At 48.3% G+C, this 20,382-nt stretch overlaps 1 protein-coding gene across 4 annotated transcripts in view; it reads right to left on the bottom strand.

Moving 5' to 3' along the window:
- Nucleotides 1-1,046: 1,046 nt before the first annotated feature.
- EXTL3 (exostosin like glycosyltransferase 3) overlaps nucleotides 1,047-20,382 on the bottom strand; it is a 177,845-nt gene continuing 158,509 nt past the window's right edge. For 3 of the 4 annotated variants that reach the window (XM_081854616.1, XM_081854617.1, XM_081854615.1), the window contains 4 exons: nucleotides 13,439-13,566; nucleotides 10,313-10,457; nucleotides 9,381-9,509; nucleotides 1,047-4,722 (listed from right to left, as the gene is read on the bottom strand). In XM_081854616.1, coding sequence (XP_081710742.1) covers nucleotides 4,513-4,722; nucleotides 9,381-9,509; nucleotides 10,313-10,457; nucleotides 13,439-13,566 — 612 coding nt within the window. In that variant the 3' untranslated portion in view covers nucleotides 1,047-4,512. The remainder of the gene's footprint in view (nucleotides 4,723-9,380; nucleotides 9,510-10,312; nucleotides 10,458-13,438; nucleotides 13,567-20,382) is intronic. The other variant, XR_014154536.1, reaches the window with a different exon arrangement.

Consider the following 20,382-nt stretch of genomic DNA (forward strand, 5'->3'; position numbering starts at 1 on the left):
AGGTACACCAGGGGCCCACGGGCGCTGCGTTGGCACCCCCCTGCTAAGCAGCGTATGCTATAAATACACGCTGCACAGAATGCTCACTTCTCCAGGCATAAGCCCCATGGATCTCAACGGGCTCGTCTCTGCGCAGGCAATCGTGCCGCGAAAAGCCTTTTCAGAGACGAGGGCTTTACGATCCACTGCTGATGCCTTTCTCTTCTCTCTGCTTTTCCTTTTTTGTCCTCGGCAACTTAGCAAGGAAGAGATGGAGTCAAAAGTCCACGGCTGTACCAATCTCGGTGCAGGGAGATACAAATCGCTGGAAACCTTTTGAAAACTGGGGGGGGGGGGGAGGACGGAGGGAAAGAACGAGCTGGACTGCTGAGACCGCATGAACAGATAAGGTTGACAAAAAGCCGTTTTGGACAAACTGCAAATTAACCTCAATTTCCTCCAGGGCAATAAAGATTGTAAGGCGCTAATGACGTTGTCTATTAGAAAGAGGCAGCTTCTGCTCCTAGGTGAGCCCATATTGTGAAACTCACTTATTCAGGTATGGTGAATTTGTGGGAGTTTTCCTAGAAACCAGCCACACATCATTTATTGCATGCATCCAATCATTTTGTATGTCTATCTTCTTACTTGATGGTGAGTAATAACCCCCGGGGGTGGGGGGGAATTTCCAGGGGAGGGTGCTAAGAGGAAGGGCTGTGCTGGAAATGTAAATGTCTATTGGTCTTTGAAAAGCTGGTATAAATTGATGGTTCAAGTTGATCAGTTTTCTCGAATTAAACCAAATAATTTTAATCGGATTTTGAGTAAATGTGCAACAAATGCTTTACTATTCTGAATTTTGTTGTGGGTGCTTCCTTAGCGAGTCGTGCAAGCCGCCACTCTGAGTAACACTTCGTACAGGATTGGGGCCCTTGGGGATCACGAAGGGGGACAGGCCCCCCAAGAAGTTTGGAAATCACTATTTAAATGAAGTAGACATTGCAACACCCACTCGCTGTCAGTGCTTGTCCCCTTCTGCTAAAAGTGGCAAAGAGTCTTGAGACGTGTTCAAGTTAAACTGAGTTTATTTCACCCTTTTACAAAATTCAACATATGAACAATTGTGCTCGTGTCAAGGTTTTAGATTCCCCCCGCCCCCACTTTTTGCTTTCCCGTCTTTTAAAATTTGGTGCTCACAGAGCTTTTAAAACACATTCATAGTGGGAAGGGGTAGAGGGCCCACAAATGGCCGTTGCGCTGGGCAGGGGAGAGCAGAGGAAATAAAATTGAGCAGCTGTACCCAGTTGCAGAGATGCCAGAAGGCCTTGGATGAGGAAGCCTTCTCCCTCGTCACGCAGACCCCACCTTTTCCTATATCCTCAAAGAAATGAAAAAGGGCCACCAGTTTGAGCAGCGGAGGACGGCAACTTCTTAGGAGGAATGGCACCAACACGGGTGTTCAGGGTCTGGCAAAAGCCACTGGACTTGCCTCCAGACAAAAGGGACTTTCTCTCACCTCACCGCTTCCTTCTCCTGCCCAGGTGCCCATCAGCCTGAGGGATGGCTCCAATAATCAACCGCCTCCTTTTCCCGGCAGAAAAAACCCACAAACTTAGCACAACATGAAGAGGACGGCACGGCAAGGCTCCACCTTGGCCTGCTAAGGTTATCTTTTTAGAAATCTCCTTTTGGGATGATCACAACATTGAAGGGGGCGATTAAAAAACAGCCCCGGTTATTTTAAAAAGCCCAAAGTGCACATGTGTATGTGTGTGATTTTTTTTTATTAAAAAAAAAAACTGGTCATATTCCAAAAAGAGCGAGTGCTTGCGTGTGTTTGAACTGTGCATTGTGGTTCTAATCTGAGTTTCCACACATCCAACAGAGGTCAGAGAACACCGCTGGCAGAGCAGGATGGAGAGCAGCCTGTGCCTTTTTTTGGGTGGGGGTCCAAGTTGGGTAACCTCCAACGAGCACAGCAAAGGAGGACGAGGAGGAGGAGGAGGAACCATGTAAACACATTTTTGAGTGGATGTCCAAAACCTAGCTTGGCACCTTACAGAGGTTTAAATGCACTAGGAGGAACAGGAGGGGCGACGCTTATCGTGGACGGGGAGAGATGAAGTTACTTTCATGTCACGTTCCCATCCACTAGATCTGGCACCACCAAACTCAGCCCTCCAGATGTTTTGGGACTACAATTCCCACCATCCCTGACCACTGGTCCTGTTAGCTAGGGATGATGGGAGTTGTAGTCCCAAAACATCTGGAGGGCCGAGTCTGGGGATGCCTGCACCAGACGGAGAGACGATCTGCACATGGCTTCCTTTTAAGCCTTGCGCACCCAACAGAGGACGCCTGTACATGTTGTGGACATGCGAGGGAGGCTGATCACCATGGAGAATCCAACGTTTTATGTACCACCACCTCTTTTGCCCTGGCTGAGGATTATTCATTCATCCAGGCAGGGGGCAGAATATGGGGAGAACGAGATTTGTGGCTTAGAAGTGGGATGGGGGCTGCCGAAGGAGAACCTGCTTCCGTTGGAACAGCCACCTTTGTCCTTTGTTCCGCTACATTTCAACTCGCATGGCGACAGACTGCATTATTGGGTTACCGGGTGCAAAAGAGAGAGAATCTCCTTTTGAAAATGCAAAGGGGGAATTGCAGTCCCTGAAGACTATCCAAAAAAGAGCAGAGAGGTCTGTAAACATTCGTGAGTCGCAGCCATCACACATGCCAGCGAGCGAATGCGCTTCCTGCCCAAATGGGGCACAGGGAGCCCCCCTTCCACCTGCATTTCCACAAGAGGGTGATGGTTACCTTTTGCCTTCAGAGCTCCAACCAGCACCCACAACATGCAAAAATCAGGACCCCAGGACAGGAATCGCAGTGGGAGAATATATCAAGGGGACTGCCAACCTTCCCGGATGCTACAGGAAGGCGGCTATTTCACTACTACCTTTCTATAAATAAAAAAGAGAAGGGGAATCTAAATTGCAGCCGGGGTGGGGGGCAGCAAGTTGTTCCAAACCATCTCTTATAGTTTTGCAAAGACTGCACAGAATGGCCTACTTGGCCAATGTGATGTCGAAGCGAGAGCCTTTCTAGAAAAGGCCCCCTGCGGAACCAAAACTCTGTGCAGAAGTAGCTTGAAAGCAATTGGGGGGGGCAGAGACGGCCTGCACTCTTTAGAACAATAATATTAATTTGTGTGCAGTCTCCCGTGGGGTCCAGCGCTCCTGGGGAGTAGACCACTCACCTGTCTCTCTCCAGCGGCTGCCGGCACCCCGGTCCCAAGAGCCATAGAGGAAAAAGGGCACAGGAGGGAGGAGGAGAAGGGCAGTTTTAGGCATCAGGGCTGAGAGAGCTGTTGAGACCAGACATGATTGCTTGACAGAGGATGGATTTGGGGTACACTTCATGAGCAGGAATACAGCACCTTTCATCCGGAACACACCACGGCCCCGTTACGAGTGTGTGTGTCTTGTTGAAGAATCCCTAAGAGGCCACATCTAAAATAAAACTTAACCCGCACTCCCAAACGACTCGCCTGCAGTCACCCTGGCGTTGCCCTCGCCTGCGGCGCGGAAACTTCCCACGCTGCGCAAGCGACGCTTAAATTAAGACCTTTGAGCTTCCGCAAAGGGAGGTGGGGTGCTTACGTGATGCCCCCGCGTGGCACAGAGAGAAGCAGCAGCCCCCCCCCCCGAGCCTGCAAGGAAGCAGCAGGGAAAGGGCACCCATTTTCCGCTAGGGGCACCCGCGGCTGGGAAAGGCGCCGCTGGGTGGCTGGGGCGCCACAAAAAAAGATTGATGCGGCAGGGTCCTTTAGTGCAGGTGGGTGTGGAGGCGAGAAGCTCCCTGGAATCACTTCGCTCCATGGCAGCTGCAGGGAGAGGGTATTTTTCAGCGGAAAGGGATCCACGGTTTCCTCCAGGAAATCCCAAGCCGGTCTCACTGAGAAGCAAACGGATGGAGGCCTCAGGCGGCCGGGTCTTCCCTCCTTGAGAACAAGAAAGAAATCTGGGATATTGGCTGGGGTGGGCAGAGGGTGTTGAACGCAGCTTCCTGGGGCCTCTGCTTCTCCCCAAACAACATCACGGGCCGGGGGCGAAACAAACCTGAAATATCCCCTCCCTCCCTCCCAGCAGCCCCCTCCCACCTTCTGGAAAAAAAAAATATAGAAAGCCTTACCAGGCATATCTAAAACACTTCCATTTTAAATAATAATTAATATTTTAAAAACCCCAGTTTTGCCCTTGGCTAACCCACTACCTGGGGGACTAACCAGTCTCAGTTTTTCCTCAGTACACAATACCAAGCAGAGTCTTTAATGGGTGGTGCCCCACGGCTTACAGTCCCCGTGGGGCTGGCACAAGATGGCGGGAGCCACCGCTCTGTCCTTCTCCTCAGGCAAAAGGGGATGAGGAGCAGCAGCGGGAGGAGGAAACCCTTCCAGCCTCCCTCCTCGCCTCCGGTCTCGATCCAGAAGTCTGCAGCCAACGCACACAGACGCGTCTCCACACAGGCCTAGATGAACTTGAAGCACTTGGTCTTGTCGTGGGGCAGCCTGGTCTTGAAGAGGACGGAGTCCACGCGGAACTGGGTGTAGAGCAAAGGCATGTAGCCGTAGACTTTGACGAAGAAGTTGATGCATTTGTGCCGCTCGTGGAAGTGGGAGTCGTCGTGGGAGAGGGCCTGGGGGCAGCCGGGGCAGCGGAAGGTCCAGCGGGACGTCACCTGCGCACAGGAGGAGGACAAGGGAAGCAGGCCGTGAGCTGGGAGGAGTCCCCCCAAGAGGATTCAGCAGCCCAAAGTTGTGTGCTGGCCAAAGGATGCTCAAGCAGGGTTCCTGACAGAGTGGACTGGCACACTAAACTACAGTGGTACCTCAGTTTTCAAACAGCTTAGTTCACAAACAACTTGGAACCCGAATGCTGCAAAACTGGAAGTAGGTGTTCCGGTTTTCGGACTTTTTTTTGGAAGCGAAACATGCTCCGTTTTGAGTCCCCCTGTGTTTCCTGTTGTGCTGCTAATTTGCGTCCCCTCATTCAAGCCTTCCGTTTCTGATTATAGTGTTCTAAGGTGATATTAGGAGCTTGTATTTGGTGCTTTTGTGTTTGCTATTTATTTTGCGTTTTCTGTTTTGAGGCTTTTTCGGTTAATTTTTTTTTGGTGACTGTGTGGAACCCAGTTCAGCTACTGATTGATTGATTGATTGTGTGACTGCGGAAATGGATAAAAGCCCCCCATCCAAACAATGACTATCATCAGTGCAAGTAAGAAAAAAAATTAATTTTAATCTTTATCATCTACAATACTGTCTTATTTATTTTATAGTACAGCACATTGATTATTGCTCGAATTTTATGGGTCTCGTTAGATAGTAAAACTCATGCTAAATTACTGTTTTAGGGGGTGTTTTTAAAAGTCTGGAACAGATTAATCCGTTTAGCACTACTTTCTATGGGAAAGCGCGCCTTGGTTTTGGAACGCTTTGGTTTTGGAACAGACTTCCAGAACAGATTAAGTTTGAGAAGCAAGGTACCGCTGTAGTAGACTATGCAGAGATGGTAAAAATGACTGGGAAAACCAGAAACCAGGAGGATCAAAACTTCAGCAAAGAATGGGAGAAATTCACATTATATTTGACAGACCACTGTAAACATCTGAAATCTTTGGCAGGTTTTAAATACCTCTTATAACATTACATAGACTTTGGATATAAAGGTTCAGTTACAGATAGGTAGCCGTGTTGGTCTGCCATAGTCAAAACAAAATAAAAAAATTCCTTCCAGTAGCACCTTAAAGACCAACTAAGTTGGTCTTAGTTTGGATATAAAGGGTTATGGTTAGGGTTAGGGTTAGATCTTTCTCTACAAGATCTCAAAGTAGCTGTAATATTACAAAAGAATTTCAAAAACAGACTGGAAAGAGAAGTTGCTGAATTACAACTTATTACCAAACTTAAAACCATGGAGAGACCTGGTCTGAATAGAGAGATTGGATTCTTATCTCATTATACACGATAAAGCTATTTTTGGCCATCTCACCCCTTGCTTTTTCCTGTAAGACCAATTGCAGTCATTAACCATCAACAGGTTTACCACACCTATCAGCCAATCACCCATTCCCACCACCCTTCTGAGTAATACCCCTTCCCACCCTCTCACTATATATAAGGGTCTGGAGACTTCTGTTACTTCAGTGTATCTGAAGAAGTGTGCATGCACATGAAAGCTCATGCCAAGAACAAACTTAGTTGGTCTTAGTTGGAATTTTTTAATTTTGGTTCAACTACGGCAGACCGACACGGCCTTTGATCCTGGGACGATTCTGGTTTCCAGAAACACTGCGCTTCACCAAAGGCGGGCACACCCAGCTACGCCAACTGAGCCTGAGGCCAAGGAGGGGCAGGGTGGGAGAGGGAGGCCCTGTGCCCACCCCCTCTGGAGCCCTCACGATGACTCTGGGAAGCCAAAGGATTGCTCTGCCCACGCCAAGCGGCTGCCCTTATCCGCAAAGGCTCGTTTTCATGAAGAGACACATAATGCCTGGCAGGGACCTCGGCAGGTCGGCTTCAGCTAGAAGCCTCCTCTGTCTTTCTCCTGCCAACTCTGGCTGCTAAGCAGAGCCAAAAGGTCAAAGCGATTACTAACAGCCGCTGATGGACTTTGCTCTGGAGAAATACCAGCTAATGACGGTGCCAAATTAAAGGCCTCTGGAGACCTGTCCTAGGTCTTACGCAGTGGGTACCCTAACCCCTATGGCAAGGGCTGGCATAGCTGTCAACATTTCCCTTTTTTAAGGGAAATTCCCTTATTCCGAATAGGATCCCTCACAAGAAAAGTTGATAACTATGAGGGCTGCTCCCATCTCAAGTACCGTATTTTTCTCTCTATAGGACGCACTTTTTCCCCTCCAAAAATGAAGGGGAAATGTGTGTGCATTTTATGGAGCGAATGCAGGCTCCTTGGCTTCAGCAATAGCAACGCGAAGCCTCCGAAGCGCAGAGGGAGAGCTCCCCCCACGCTCCGGAGGCTTCGCGCTGCTTTCGCTGAAGCCGCCTGAAGGCCCCTGAGCGCAGCGGGAACTCCCACTGTGCTCAGGAGGCTTCAGGCAGCTATCCACAAGCCTTCGGAGCGCAGCAGGAGTTCCCGCTCTCTACGTGGACTCTACGTGGGGCTACCTTTGAAGGTGACTTGGAAACTACAACTGATCCAGACTGCGGCAGCTAGACTGGTGACTGGGGGCGGCCGCCGAGACCATATAACACCGGTCTTGAAAGACCTACATTGGCTCCCAGTACGTTTCCGAGCACAATTCAAAGTGTTGGTGCTGACCTTTAAAGCCCTAAATGACCTCGGTCCAGTATACCTGAAGGAGCGTCTCCACCCCCATCATTCTGCCCGGACGCTGAGGTCTAGCGCCGAGGGCCTTCTGGCGGTTCCCTCATTGCGAGAAGCAAAGCTACAGGGAACCAGGCAGAGGGCCTTCTTGGTAGTGGCGCCCGCCCTGTGGAACGCCCTTCCAGCAGATGTCAAAGCGATAAACAACTACCTGACATTCAGAAGACATCTTAAGGCAGCCCTGTTCAGGAAAGTTTTTAACGTGTGGTATTTTACTGTATTTTTGGTTTCTATGGAAGCTGCCCAGAGTGGCTGGGGAGGCCCAGCCAGATGGGTGGGGTATAAATAATAAATTATTATTATTATTATTATTATTATTATTATTATTATTATCCGAAGGCTTGCGGATAGCCGCCTGAAGCCTGGAGAGCGAGAAGGGTCGGTGCACACCAAACCCTCTTGCTCTCCAGGCTTTGCTTCGCTGAAGAGGCGCTGCACAGTTTTCCGTCTCTGCGCAGCGCCCCTTCAGCGAAGCGGGAGGAGAAATGGAAGGGGCTCAGTTTCTCCTGCCGCTTCGCTGAAGGGGCACTGAGCAGAGAGGGGGAGAATTTTATTTCCCCGTTCTCCCCCTCCTATGGTCCGGTGCGTCCTATGGTCTGGTGAGTCCTATAGAGCGAAAAATACAGTAATACTCAAAGGAATTGTGCAAGTCAGTAAGATCTACTCTTTTTTTGCATGGTTTTTTGTTGTTGTTTTTTGTTTTTTGCATGGGGAATACCACCATCTTGCATGTTGTAGAATGCTTCCAAATTTTCAAAGCACCCCCTGGGCGTTGTCTTTGTCCTCAAAGGCGAGGACGTTTGGGCTCTGACAACCGAATGAGCTTCCCTTGCCAAAGGTATCTGAATGGAGACCTTCCCCCTTTCTCAACCTGCGGGTCCCCAGATGTTGTGTAACTACAACTTCCATCACCCCTAGCTAGCAAGGCCAGAGCTTGGGGATGATGGGAGGTGTAGTCCAACAACATCTGGGGATCCACAGGTTGAGAAGCGCCATTTCAAGGAAGGACAGCATCTTCTCCTTCTGGGGTGTCTGGAGGGGGAGCTTATTAGCAGTAGTGGGTTCAGAAAGTGCCATAACTTACCCACGGAGCTTATTTGTGCCTTGAGACAACTGCAGGTGAGATCTAAAAGATCACCCCACTCCTTATATGCACTACCAATTGTTGTGCATACAACCTGTACGAGACAACCTCCTGAAGATGTCACCCTATTAGGAGGTTCATTCTGGACAATGCAGAAATATGGCCTTTAGTGTGGTGGCCCCTAACTTGGCCCATAAGAATCCCCTACGCTATCTCTCTGGAGTCTGCTGAAGACTGCCAAAGCGTTTTAAGCATAGATTTTCTTTACCCGCACTGGACCAGATATATGCTGCTTTCTAATCGCTGTTGTGTTTATTTTTCATTGCTTTGGGGTGTTTCATGGGAAGCAACTCCTAAATTAAATTGATAACACAAAATACAGGATTTCCTAAGTTGCGGGGTGGTTTTCAATCCTGGGGGGGGGGGTCTCTACTTGTTATTCTTTCTCCCACATCCCAGGGCCAATTTGACAGGCCTGGTATAGATCATATTGTATCAAACCCAAAGGGAAAGAGAAAAAGGCAATGAAAACAGATTGTGAATTTGTGCATGAGCTTGGGTGTGTGGGGGGGTGTGTGTGTTTATATATAGGGGAAGCTTTTTACTTGATGGGAAGTTTCTTCCACTTGACCTAACAGTTTAATTGATTAAATGCTGCAATCCTCTTTTCCACACCATTGTTCAGTTTGGCATGCCCCAAACTCGGCCCTCCAGGTGTTTTGGGACTACAACTCCCATCATCCCTAGCTAACAGGACCAGTGGTCAGGGATGATGGGAATTGTAGTCCCAAAACATCTGGAGGGACGAATTTGGAGGTGCCTGCCCTAGTAGCTCAGGAATGAGAGATAATTTTGCCTAGCAAAAAAAGGGAACGGTCCTCTCAAGTCCCCCGCCAAGCGCTTACCTTGATCGGTGGCTTCCTCGTGATATGAGAGACCAGGAAGTTCATAGCGATATCCTCACAGTTGATGTATTCATCTACCATATCTCGGATGGCCTGGGGCATCACGTAGGAATACAGGTAGGCATAGTACTGCAGGTGAAAGGGAGAGAGAGAGGGAAGGAGAATGGGAAAACATCAGAAAATGGCCAAGATCCCACCACACACACACAAATGCCACTGATTTCCCTTGGCTGAGTCCAAATATACACACCTTGGGGAAAAGAGAAGAGTCTTGTGCAGGTGAAATGGACCCAATATAACACAATGGCTTGTTCGATTTCATTTTCTTCTCTGCCTCAGAAGAACCACATTGGATCTGGGTGTAAGCCAGGGACGGGGATCCTGTGGAACTCCAAATGTTCCTGCACTCCAATTACCATCATCCCTGGATACTGGCCATGCTGGCTGAGGATGATGGGAGTTGGAGTCCAACAGCATCTGTGCCCCATTCTAGGTCCGAACTCCTTCCAGACAAGGGAAGAAGGAACAGTATTTAGCTCCTTCGCTGGCTCTCTAACTGCCCACCTAGGCAAGTCCATTTGCACTGAAAAGACGGCCCGATATTGGTTCCAACCACTAGATCACGAGTTTCTGCACCCCTTCCCTCTACTTCGCCCAAGAGGACAATATCTCAGCCCTGTTCTGTTTTCTCCATCATGCCCAAACAGGTGGAAGGACAGGACAGCTTGAGTTTGGCTCCCGGCTTCTGTGGATGTGGCCTGTGAGAATAACAGCCCCCTCTGCCCACCAGGAACATGCAGGTTGGCAAAGGAAGCTCCACAAGGGACAGAGAACATGAGAGTTGGGGTGTTGTTGTTTTTTTGCAACTCCCCTTCTTATAAAAATATGTGAGCTGAGAGCCACTCCCAGCGACTGGGGTCCCCCTCCCTTACCTTGTGGAAGAAGGCAGCGCCCGTCAGCACCATGGAGAGCTCACAGGAGTAGTTGGAGTTGTACAGCCAGGATTGGTGAGGAATGTCCCATGCGTGGTAGCGCCCAGGGAAGCCGACAATGCGGTCCCTGGCTTCTCTCCAGACCCTGAAGATGCAAAGTGGGAAGGGAAGAAATGGAACAAGGCGGACAGACTGGGGACAAAGAACGCCGCACAACACCAACACAAGCGGCCCTCTCACCAAGCCGACGGCGGCTGATTCATACATTGTTTTAGGCAGACATCACAGGGCGTTCGCTGTTAAGCCAGGCGGCAAATATTCAGCAAAGAAAATGGGCAACACTGAGAACAGAGGCTGACTGTAATGCAAAGCCCAGAGGGCTCCCCCCTCACACACTTTCTTTTAGACTTTTAACATTCAGCTTTTTCTTGGTTTCTACCCTTTTCTTCAGCAAACACACAGACACACATTTTGTTTCTCTTCTGTTTATTGTAATGAATCACAGCCACTTGGATTTCGGGGCAGAAAACCAGAGCTTTAGCTTACAGAGCCACACATCTCACAAAATGCTCCTGCTACTATTTTACCTCCTATGGCCATTACATTTTACACTCCAAGAAGCTCATGTTCTATGTATCTCCCGCTTGGACTACTGCAATGCGCTGTACGTGGGGCGACCTTCGAAGGTGACCCGGAAACTGTAACTAATCCAGAATATGGCAGCTAGAAGAGCGCCAGAAATAGCTTGAGTGCACGCTCCGGCGCACACGCTCCGGTCCACCAAGAGGTTTGCCAGGGAGTGGGCCGGACCAGCCTCAAAAAATGTTGCCGACCCCTGGACTAAATGACTCTTTTGGTCCCTTCCAATTCTATGATTCTATGCACATACACACCCAGCAAACTTTGATAATTATCTGAAGTGAAGCCCATATCTTGAGTGAGGTCCACGTCGATCATCTGACCGGGGCCGTATATGGCTATACCGGCCTCTCCTCACCCACTTAAAAACAAGATTTATAGAGGGAGAAGCAAATCCTGGCATCTCTCCATGTCTCTTCCCCCCACAATGCCAGTTTCATAAACGTGGTTGGGGCTTATTCCCCTTCCTACAAAAACACTCCCACGACTCCTCAAGTCGTGCCAGCAAGGAGCAGTCCCTCTTGCACTGCAACTATAAATAGAGGCACATTGCTAAAAATAAGGATTTGTTGCAGCCAAACATCTGCATGCGGTGGGAATTTAGAGAAATAAGACCCCGCAGCTAGTTTTTCCTGAAGATATCCCCTCGTGCAGATAGGGAGAGTAAGATCTATGAGCAAGACGCAGTTTCCCTTGCTGGGGGGCACGCGGGAGAGCAGAACTCCTCAGGAAAGGAGGAGGAAAGGACAGAAACCCTTTGCTCCAATGCTCAAAAACAGTCTTTCTCACATGCAACCTGAGAGGGAAGAATAAGTTAGGACTCCAAGCAGAAAGGACAGCGTAATTATGCAAGTGGAAGGGAGGAAAACCAGCCTTGTTTGGCCACAAAGTGCTCAGTGGTTGCTAAAATGGGTGGTATGCCTTCGAGGGGGGGGATTTCCAGGGGACAATAAGAGGCAAGAGGGCAGAAGAAGGACATTAGAGGTGTAAATGGCTTTCATTTCATCAGTATGCAGATGATACCCAGCTCTACCTCTCTTTTAAACCAGAACCAGTGAAGGCGGTGAAGGTCCTGTGTGAGTGCCTGGAGGCTGCTGGAGGATGGATGGCAGCTAATGGATTGAGGTTGAATCCTGACAAGACAGAAGTACTGTTTTGGGGGGACAGGAGGCGGGCAGGTGTGGAGGACTCCCTGGTCCTGAATCGGGTAACTGTGCCCCTGAAGGACCAGGTGCACAGCCTAGGAGTCATTCTGGACTCACAGCTGTCCATGGAGGTGCAGGTTAATTCTGTGTCCAGGGCAGCTGTCTACCAGCTCCACCTGGTACACAGGCTGAGACCCTTCCTGCCCGCAGACTGTCTCGCCAGAGTGGTGCATGCTCTGGTTATCTCCTGCTTGGACTACTGCGATGGGGCTCTATGTGGGGCTACCTTTGAAGGTGACCTGGAAACTACAACTAAACCAGAATGCGGCAGCTAGACTGGTGACTGGGGGAGGCCGCCGAGACCACATAACACAGGTCTTGAAAGACCTACATTGGCTCCCAGTCCGTTTCCGAGCACAATTCAAAGTGTTGGTGCTGACCTTAAAACCCTAAACGGCCTCAGCCCAGTATACCTGAAGGAGCGTCTCCTCCCCCATCGTTCTGCCTGGACGCTGAGGTCCAGCTCCAAGGGCCTTCTGGCAGTTCCCTCATTGCGAGAAGCAAAGCTACAGGAAACCAGGCAGAGGGCCTTCTCAGTAGTGGCTCCCTCCCTGTGGAATGCCCTCCCACCAGATGTCAAAGAGATAAACGACTACCTGACATTCAGAAGACATCTGAAGGCAGCCCTGTTCAGGGAAGTTTTTAATGTGTGACATTTTAATGTATTTTTAATCTTTGCTGGAAGCCGCCCAGAGTGGTTGGGGAAACCCAGCCAGATGGGCGGGGTACAAATAATAAATTATTATTATATTATTATTATTTCAGGCTTTGAAAAGCTGGTATCACTGGATCAAATTCATCAGTGTTATTTCAACTAAACAATAGGATTTTGAACAGGCATAGGCAAACTTGGCCCTCCAGATGCTTTGGGACTACAACTCCCATCATCCCCAGCTAACAGGACCAGTGGTCAGGGATGATGGGAGTTGTAGTCCCAAAACAAATGGAGGGCCGAGTTTGCCTATGCCCAATTCTGAATGAAGGTGCAACTGGTTGTTACCATTTTGAATTTTACTGTATTATCTTTCTTTGTGTGCCGAGTAAACCACTGCTCTGAATAATGCTTTTCTGCAGGGGAGGCAGTGAGAATGAGATAACGGAATCAAGGTGGCGGGGACCCGGAAAATCAAATGTTCGGGAACCGCTGGGTTAGCTTAATTGGGCTTGCTGGAGAGAGACAACAGTGAACGGCCCCGAATGAATGGGAAGGAAGGGAAGAGGCTGTTGAGTCCCTTGGCAGGATCCGTCCCTTGCCCGTTAAAGAGCAAAGTTTTTGGCTCACCGGAATCCAAACATGATCTCGTCGTGGCGCAGGTGGGCATCGTCGTCAATGGACAGGATGGCTTCCGTCTCAATCTCATCCCAGGGCAGGAAGCGGTTGTTCAGGCTGTTCTTCTCTGTGCGCACCACCTAAGGAACAGAAGTATTTTTTTCTAAATAAAAAAACCAACAACACTCATGCTGGGCGAGATCTCGCAGTGGACGTAACAGGGAGGGGGTGTTCCTGTTCCAGAGATCTCCTAAGGTATCACACAAGCATGGAGACACAGAGCCCCCTAACAGGACATTATGCATGTATGTGGATAACCGCAGCCAGGGAGAAGCGACTCTGGAGAGAATGACTTCGAGCACAGACTCTATGGTGTGTGTGTGTGTGTGTGTGTGTGTGTGTGTGTGTTAACTGCCCTTCCCTCTGCTCTAAGCTACCCTCCCCTAAAGATGCTGCTGTCCGATAGACAGGTGGAGAGTCCACCTTCAGCCACCTATGACTTGGGTCACCTTCAGCCCTTGGACTTAGGACTGCTTTCTATACCTTAACGGTAGGGCTCTTCCTTAACGTTACTGTGTCCAGCTATAGGTAGGGGACTGAGTGCTTGATTTATTATTATTATTATTATTATTATTATTATTATTATTATTAAACTTAAAATTAGACAATACAACACATTGAATACAATACATACATTACCTACCTACATGCCCAATGTAAATATACCCAAGTGTTTGACTTTCAGCTACAGTGGTACCTCGGGTTAAGAACATAATTTGTTCCGGAGGTCCATTCTTAACCTGAAACTGTTCTTAACCTGAGGTACCACGTTAGCTAATGGGGCCTCCCGCTGCTGCCGTGCTGCTACCATACGATTCTCATCCTGAAGCAAAGTTCTTAACCCAAGGTAATATTTCTGGGTTAGCGGAGTCTGTAACCTGAAGCATCTGTAACCTGAAGCGTCTGTAACCCGAGGTACCACTGTATTCTCATTGTGATATTTTACAGTTTGGTGGTCTATACACATTTATACTCCTCTATTTTCTAGATTCATTCTATATCTGTCAGGAGATTTGTCTTGTCCATATAATTCTTATGGGTATTCACTGAAGATTATCCATTCATTGTTTATACTTTTTGTATAGCTTTTCCTCTAATTCTCCCTGTTAACTTGAATGAAAAACAACCATCCAAAGGATAAATGGACATAAATCTGATATCAGGAATCACAAGACAGAGAAACCAGTAGGAGAACACTTCAATCTCCCAGGACATTCTATACAAGATCTCAAAGTAGCTGTCATATTACAAAATAATTTCAGAAATAGACAGGAAGGAGAAGTTACTGAATTGCAACTTATTACCAAACTCAAAACCATGGAAAGACCTGGTCTGAATAGAGACATTGGATTCTTATCTCATTATACATGATAAAGCTATTTTTGGCCATCTCACCCCTTGCTTTTTCCTGTAAGACCAATTGCAGTCATTAACAGTCATCAACAGGTTTACCATACCTAAATCACCCATTCACACCACCCTTCTGAGTAATACCCCTCCCCACCCTCTCACTATATATAAGGGTCTGGGGACTTCTGTTTCAGTATATCTGAAGAAGTGTGCATGCACACAATAGCTCATACCAAGAACAAACTTAGGTAAAGGTAAAGGGACCCCTGACCATTAGGTCCAGTCGTGGCTGACTCTGGAGTTGCGGTGCTCATCTCGCTTTACTGGCCGAGGGAGCCGGCGTACAGCTTCCGGGTCATGTGGCCAGCATGACTAAGCCACTTCTGGCGAACCAGAGCAGCGCACGGAAACGCCGTTTATCTTCCCGCCGGAGCGGTGCCTATTTATCTACTTGCACTTTGACGTGCTTTCGAACTGCTAGGTTGGCAGGAGCTGGGACCGAGCAACGGGAGCTCACCCCACCACAGGGATTCGAACCGCCGACCTTCCGATCGGCAAACCCAAGAGGCTCAGTGGTTTAGACCACAGTGCTACCTGAGCCCCATGGGGCCAAGGGCAAAAGTGGGCAGGGCAATGGACGCAATTTTCACCTTTGTAAAGTGGGCTAGATTGACCAGAGTTCAAGGGCATGTTTCAGCCAGGCAAGAGAACTAAAGGAGGGTGTAAAGCAGGGCTGGCAGGGGGTGTGGCCTGGGAGATGGGCGTGGCCTGGAGAGAGAGTTCTGATGACCAAGCAGAGGATTTTTAGATCTTATTATGGGGTTTTTTATAGTTAAAGCTATGGTTTTCGCAGTAGTGATGTATGGAAGTGAGAGCTGGACCATAAAGAAGACTGATCGCTGAAGAATTGATGCTTTTGAATTCTGGTGCTGGAGGAGACTCTTGAGAGTCCCATGGACTGGAAGAAGATCAAACCTCTCCATTCTGAAGGAAATCAGCCCTGAGTGCTCACTTGGAAGGACAGATCCTGAAGCTGAGGCTCCAAGACTTTGGCCACCTCACGAGAAGAGAAGACTCCCTGGAAAAGACCCTGATGTTGGGAAAGATGGAGGGCACAAGGAGAAGGGAACGACAGAGGACGAGATGGTTGGACAGTGTTCTCGAAGCTACCAGCATGAGTTTGACCAAACTGCGGGAGGCAGTGGAAGACAGGAGTGCCTGGCGTGCTCTGGTCCAGGGGGTCACGAAGAGGCGGACACGACTAAACGACTAAACAACAACAACATGGTTTATCTGGAAATCATTCAATTTGGTTGCACACTTTTTGGATGTCTTTTATTTATTGTTCATGGCCACTTGTTGTAATTAAGCAAATATTTTCACGTTGGAGTACCGCCATGTGCATGGCTGTGAACTATGGAAAGGCAACTTACAAATAAAATGCTGATTAATTGGGGGAGTCCACATTTGGCCCCGAGACACAAGTTTCCCCATCACAGCTCTTAAGATGTCCATTTCCCATTCCAAAACGCAGAAACTCCCTTTACCGCCCCCCCCCCATGCCTACATTTTTCATATAGCCAGCAAAGTCTTTAAACAAGCGTAGAGAAATACGGTATTACGGTGGTGAAATGCTATTAAATAAGATTACATTTGGATCGCATTAACAAAAAAATAAAATCTGGCGCTGAAACCATTAGCGGTGGAAAATATTTGTCGGAAGGAACCAGGTGACAGCTGGCATGATTAAATCCCCGCATTAAGCCAACATTAGTACTTTCCCCTGTCAATAGCGGGAGAGAGAGAGAAAAAAATATGGAACATTTGACAAGCAGGCATTTAGAATGTTCCAAGAAGGATCCATCAAAAGCAGAAGGAACATCCAAGGCAAGCAAAGAAGGCAGCTGGCTAGGGTGAGCGGAGGAGGTGCATGGTGGGCACCGCGGATCATGCAGCGAGCAGCGCACTGAAAGCGGCGCATGATGCACCTGGGATCCTTCCCCTGCCTTTGCAACATCCCAGCAGCGCCCGGCAGGAAAAACCCCAGGTCACCTGGCCAGTGGCAAACGGATGCATCGTGACACCTGGGACGGGGCATCGCTATGTAGGATGCATGTGCAGTGTCGCTATATACGACGCATGCACTGTACCTAGTGATGCCGCACATGCGCTGTACATAGCGGTTTGCCGGCGGCGGTGCTCCAGTGCTGTACGGACGGTGCCAGGATCCTCTGCTTGCAGCTGTTGCCGCGAACGGAGGATCCTTTACATGCGGCTGTAGTGGCGACAGAGGGATCCCACTGCCGTCTGTATGGCGCTTGAGCGGCACCGGCGGCAAACTGCTATGTACAGCGCATTTGCGGCGGCATTATGTACAGCGCATGTCAGTCTTTGAAAAAGAAAAGGTTCTGACATCCTGTTTACTCCTTTGCCTAGTCCTCAGACCTTAGTTGGCACAAAAGAGTCTTTGAGAAAGAGTATTCTCGCAGAGTATTGCTGCTTTTATTCTTGAAAAGTCTTCTTCTCCAACCACGACCGACAGCTTTTACACACACCAAATGCAACCATCTATCTACATTCCAACCAACCCACACCAACACTAACATTGACCACTCTTTATATACAGGTGTAATTTGGTGACAAGTTGCATGAATCATTGCAGGCCACTGACTATTGCTGACTTAGTTCGTTTAGCATTAAAGAAACAGCGACCATTTTTTAGCCGTGACAGCGCATGTGTGTGAGGCCGCACATGCGCTGTACATAATGGTTTGCCGCGGGCACCGGGATCATCTGCTCAGAGCTGCAGCCACGAACGGAGGGTCCTCCACATGTGGCTGCAGTGGCGCGATGGCTGCTTGCACCGCCAATGGGTGTCTTCTTGTCACCCCCCCCCCGACATGGCACCCGGAACGCACTGCCCCCCCCCCATTGCAACGCCACTGCACCTGGCTTTTGCTAGGCAAGTGCACACAAAAATTCCACCACTCGGGCTCCACAACTTTCTTTACAAAATGCACCAACACTCACCAATGTGCAGGGAGCAGCGCTTCCATTTTAACGAATTTGCATATTATTAGTTTGCAAGGTTTCTCACCCGCCTTCCCCGGGACAGTTTACAGCAGTGATGCTCAAAGGGTGTGAGAGGAAGATTCAAGGACAATCAAAGAAACACTGAAACTTTTATTTTAAAAAATAAAAATATTTGCAGAATATGGATAGCATTCTACGTTATCAATCAAGCGTCGGTAGTTGTTGTTTCATTTTGCTTTCCAGCGTATTTCTTATCAATATCAGTGCAGTGCGAGCAAATGTTTATCCTGAAAAGTGTGGCCCAGAGAAGGAAGTTTGAGAACCGTTGGCTTACAGCAACGTAATATACATATCAAACGGTTACAGTTATTTTAAAAAACAACAACAAGTGGTTTCAACCAGAACAGAATACTTATCCAGCAAAAGAGGTGGGAGCCACTAAACAAAATATCTTAACTGCCAATTGACAGGGTAAAACAGAAACAGGGAGCAAGGCAGAGGGCCTTCTCGGTGGTGGCTCCCTCCCCGTGGAACGCCCTCCCATCAGATGTCGAGGAGATAAAGAATTACACAACATATGTGAATTACTGGCATCTGAAGTCCGCCTATGACAAGGAAACAGGTCACAGTGCAGTTACACATTTCAAATCGCTAAGGAGGGAATAATTAAAGATTATACGCAGAACATCAGCCTTTCCATTTCCCGGATCTTAAATATTAAGCTGTCCAGGCTTCATGGTGCATTAAGGCAGCTTTTAAATCCTAGTTCCATGCAGCTTTGATAGTAATCAATAATAATGATAGCAGCAAGAATAATGCAGCTGTACACATATATAGATTTCTGCATAATGAGAGAATACTTATTTGGAGATATTTAAGATGCAAACACCCTGCGGATCAATATAGTCTAAGGAAGCAGCTCAAACGGTCACATTGATTCTCCTGCTGTTTTTCCTGTAAACGTGGTGGAGACCAGAATGCGAATGCTGCCTCTTGAGGGAAGAGAGAGCGGATTCCTTCCTCGTGCAACTGGAAGGGGCAACCTCTCTGGAGAAGTGGATTAATGGACACCATAACCCTGAACTCATTAATTGAAAGCAGGAGCCATTTAATCTCTGCGATTCCTTATAAGGAATCTGGGGCCAGTGTGTTAGAGGGTTGGGGCGAGAATACTGGTATTTAAAGTAATACTTCTTTTTATTCGTTTACTCAAAAACCTACAAATCAATAACGTATTGAAGGAAACAAATAAAAAGGAAACAATACTCCACGAAAACTAAAATTGAACATACAAGATACAAAATTTGGTGACTCCATTCACATTTCCTAGGATGATGAAGATGATGATTGCTATTGGGAAGTAGTAACATGTCCTTTTTTCTTTTCTTTTTATCTGGTTTATAAATATCAGGGAATTGTCCCAGGGGTCTTATTATATTGCCACTTGAAACTGTTGTAAACAAAAATCTGCCCTTCTCCCCCCTTATGGGGTATCCAAGAGCCCATATAGACTCCTTATGTAGGTTCGCTATTGGTAGGAGAAAATAACAGAGGCCAACCAGAGAATACTGAGAAGCAAAGCAGCTCATAAGCCTGGTCTTTATTGATCTGTTGCAACAGGGTCCTCCCTCCCCACACGCAGGAAGGAGGAAGAACCCCGAACAATGGTGTTTTGAAATTGCCACCCTGTAGATCAAGACCTGACAAACCTAGACAGCATCTTAAAAAGCAGAGACATCACCTTGCCAACAAAGCTTCATATAGTTAAAGCTACGGTTTTCCCAGTATGGAAGTGAGAGCTGGACCATAAAGAAGGATGATCATCAAAGAATTGATGCTTTTGAATTCTGGTGCTGGAGGAGATTCTTGAGAGTCCCATGGACTGCAAGAAGATCAAACTGATCCATTCTGAAGGAAATCAGCCCTGAGTGCTCACTGGAAGGACAGATCCTGAAGCTGAGGCTCATGAGCCACCTCATGAGAAGAGAAGAGAAGACTCCCGGGAAAAGACCCTGATGTTGGGAAAGATGGAGGGCGCAAGGAGAAGGGGACAACAGAGGACGAGATGGTGGGACAGTGTTCTCGAAGCTACCAGCATGAGTTTGACCAAACTGTGGGAGGCAGTGGAAGACAGGAGGGCCTGGTGTGCTCTGGTCCAGGGGGTCACGAAGAGTCGGACACGACTAAACAACAAAACAACAACAAATATCCCCCAATGGACAGGCACAAATTCTCTGGTCGTATGGGACTTTTTTAAAGGATCCTTCCAAGACCGGCGAGGGCAGAGCAGAGCTTCTGGCAAGTGTAAAAGCCCTTCTTGCATTTTTTGAGGGGGGGGGGACTTTTTGTTGATGTTGCCAAGTGTTACACAACTGGGAGACAGCAGACACCCTTACTAAGCTGCTGCCAGTCACCCTGAGATCTATCTGTAGTACCTGATGTTCCTCCTGCCCAGCCCATCCTCCCAAAAAACTCAAGTGTGTGTTGTTGATGGATGAGGTGGAAGCAGTCGG

Source organism: Podarcis erhardii, assembly GCF_964252035.2.
Source record: "Podarcis erhardii genome assembly, chromosome: 3".
Taxonomy (NCBI): Eukaryota; Metazoa; Chordata; class Lepidosauria; order Squamata; family Lacertidae; genus Podarcis; species Podarcis erhardii.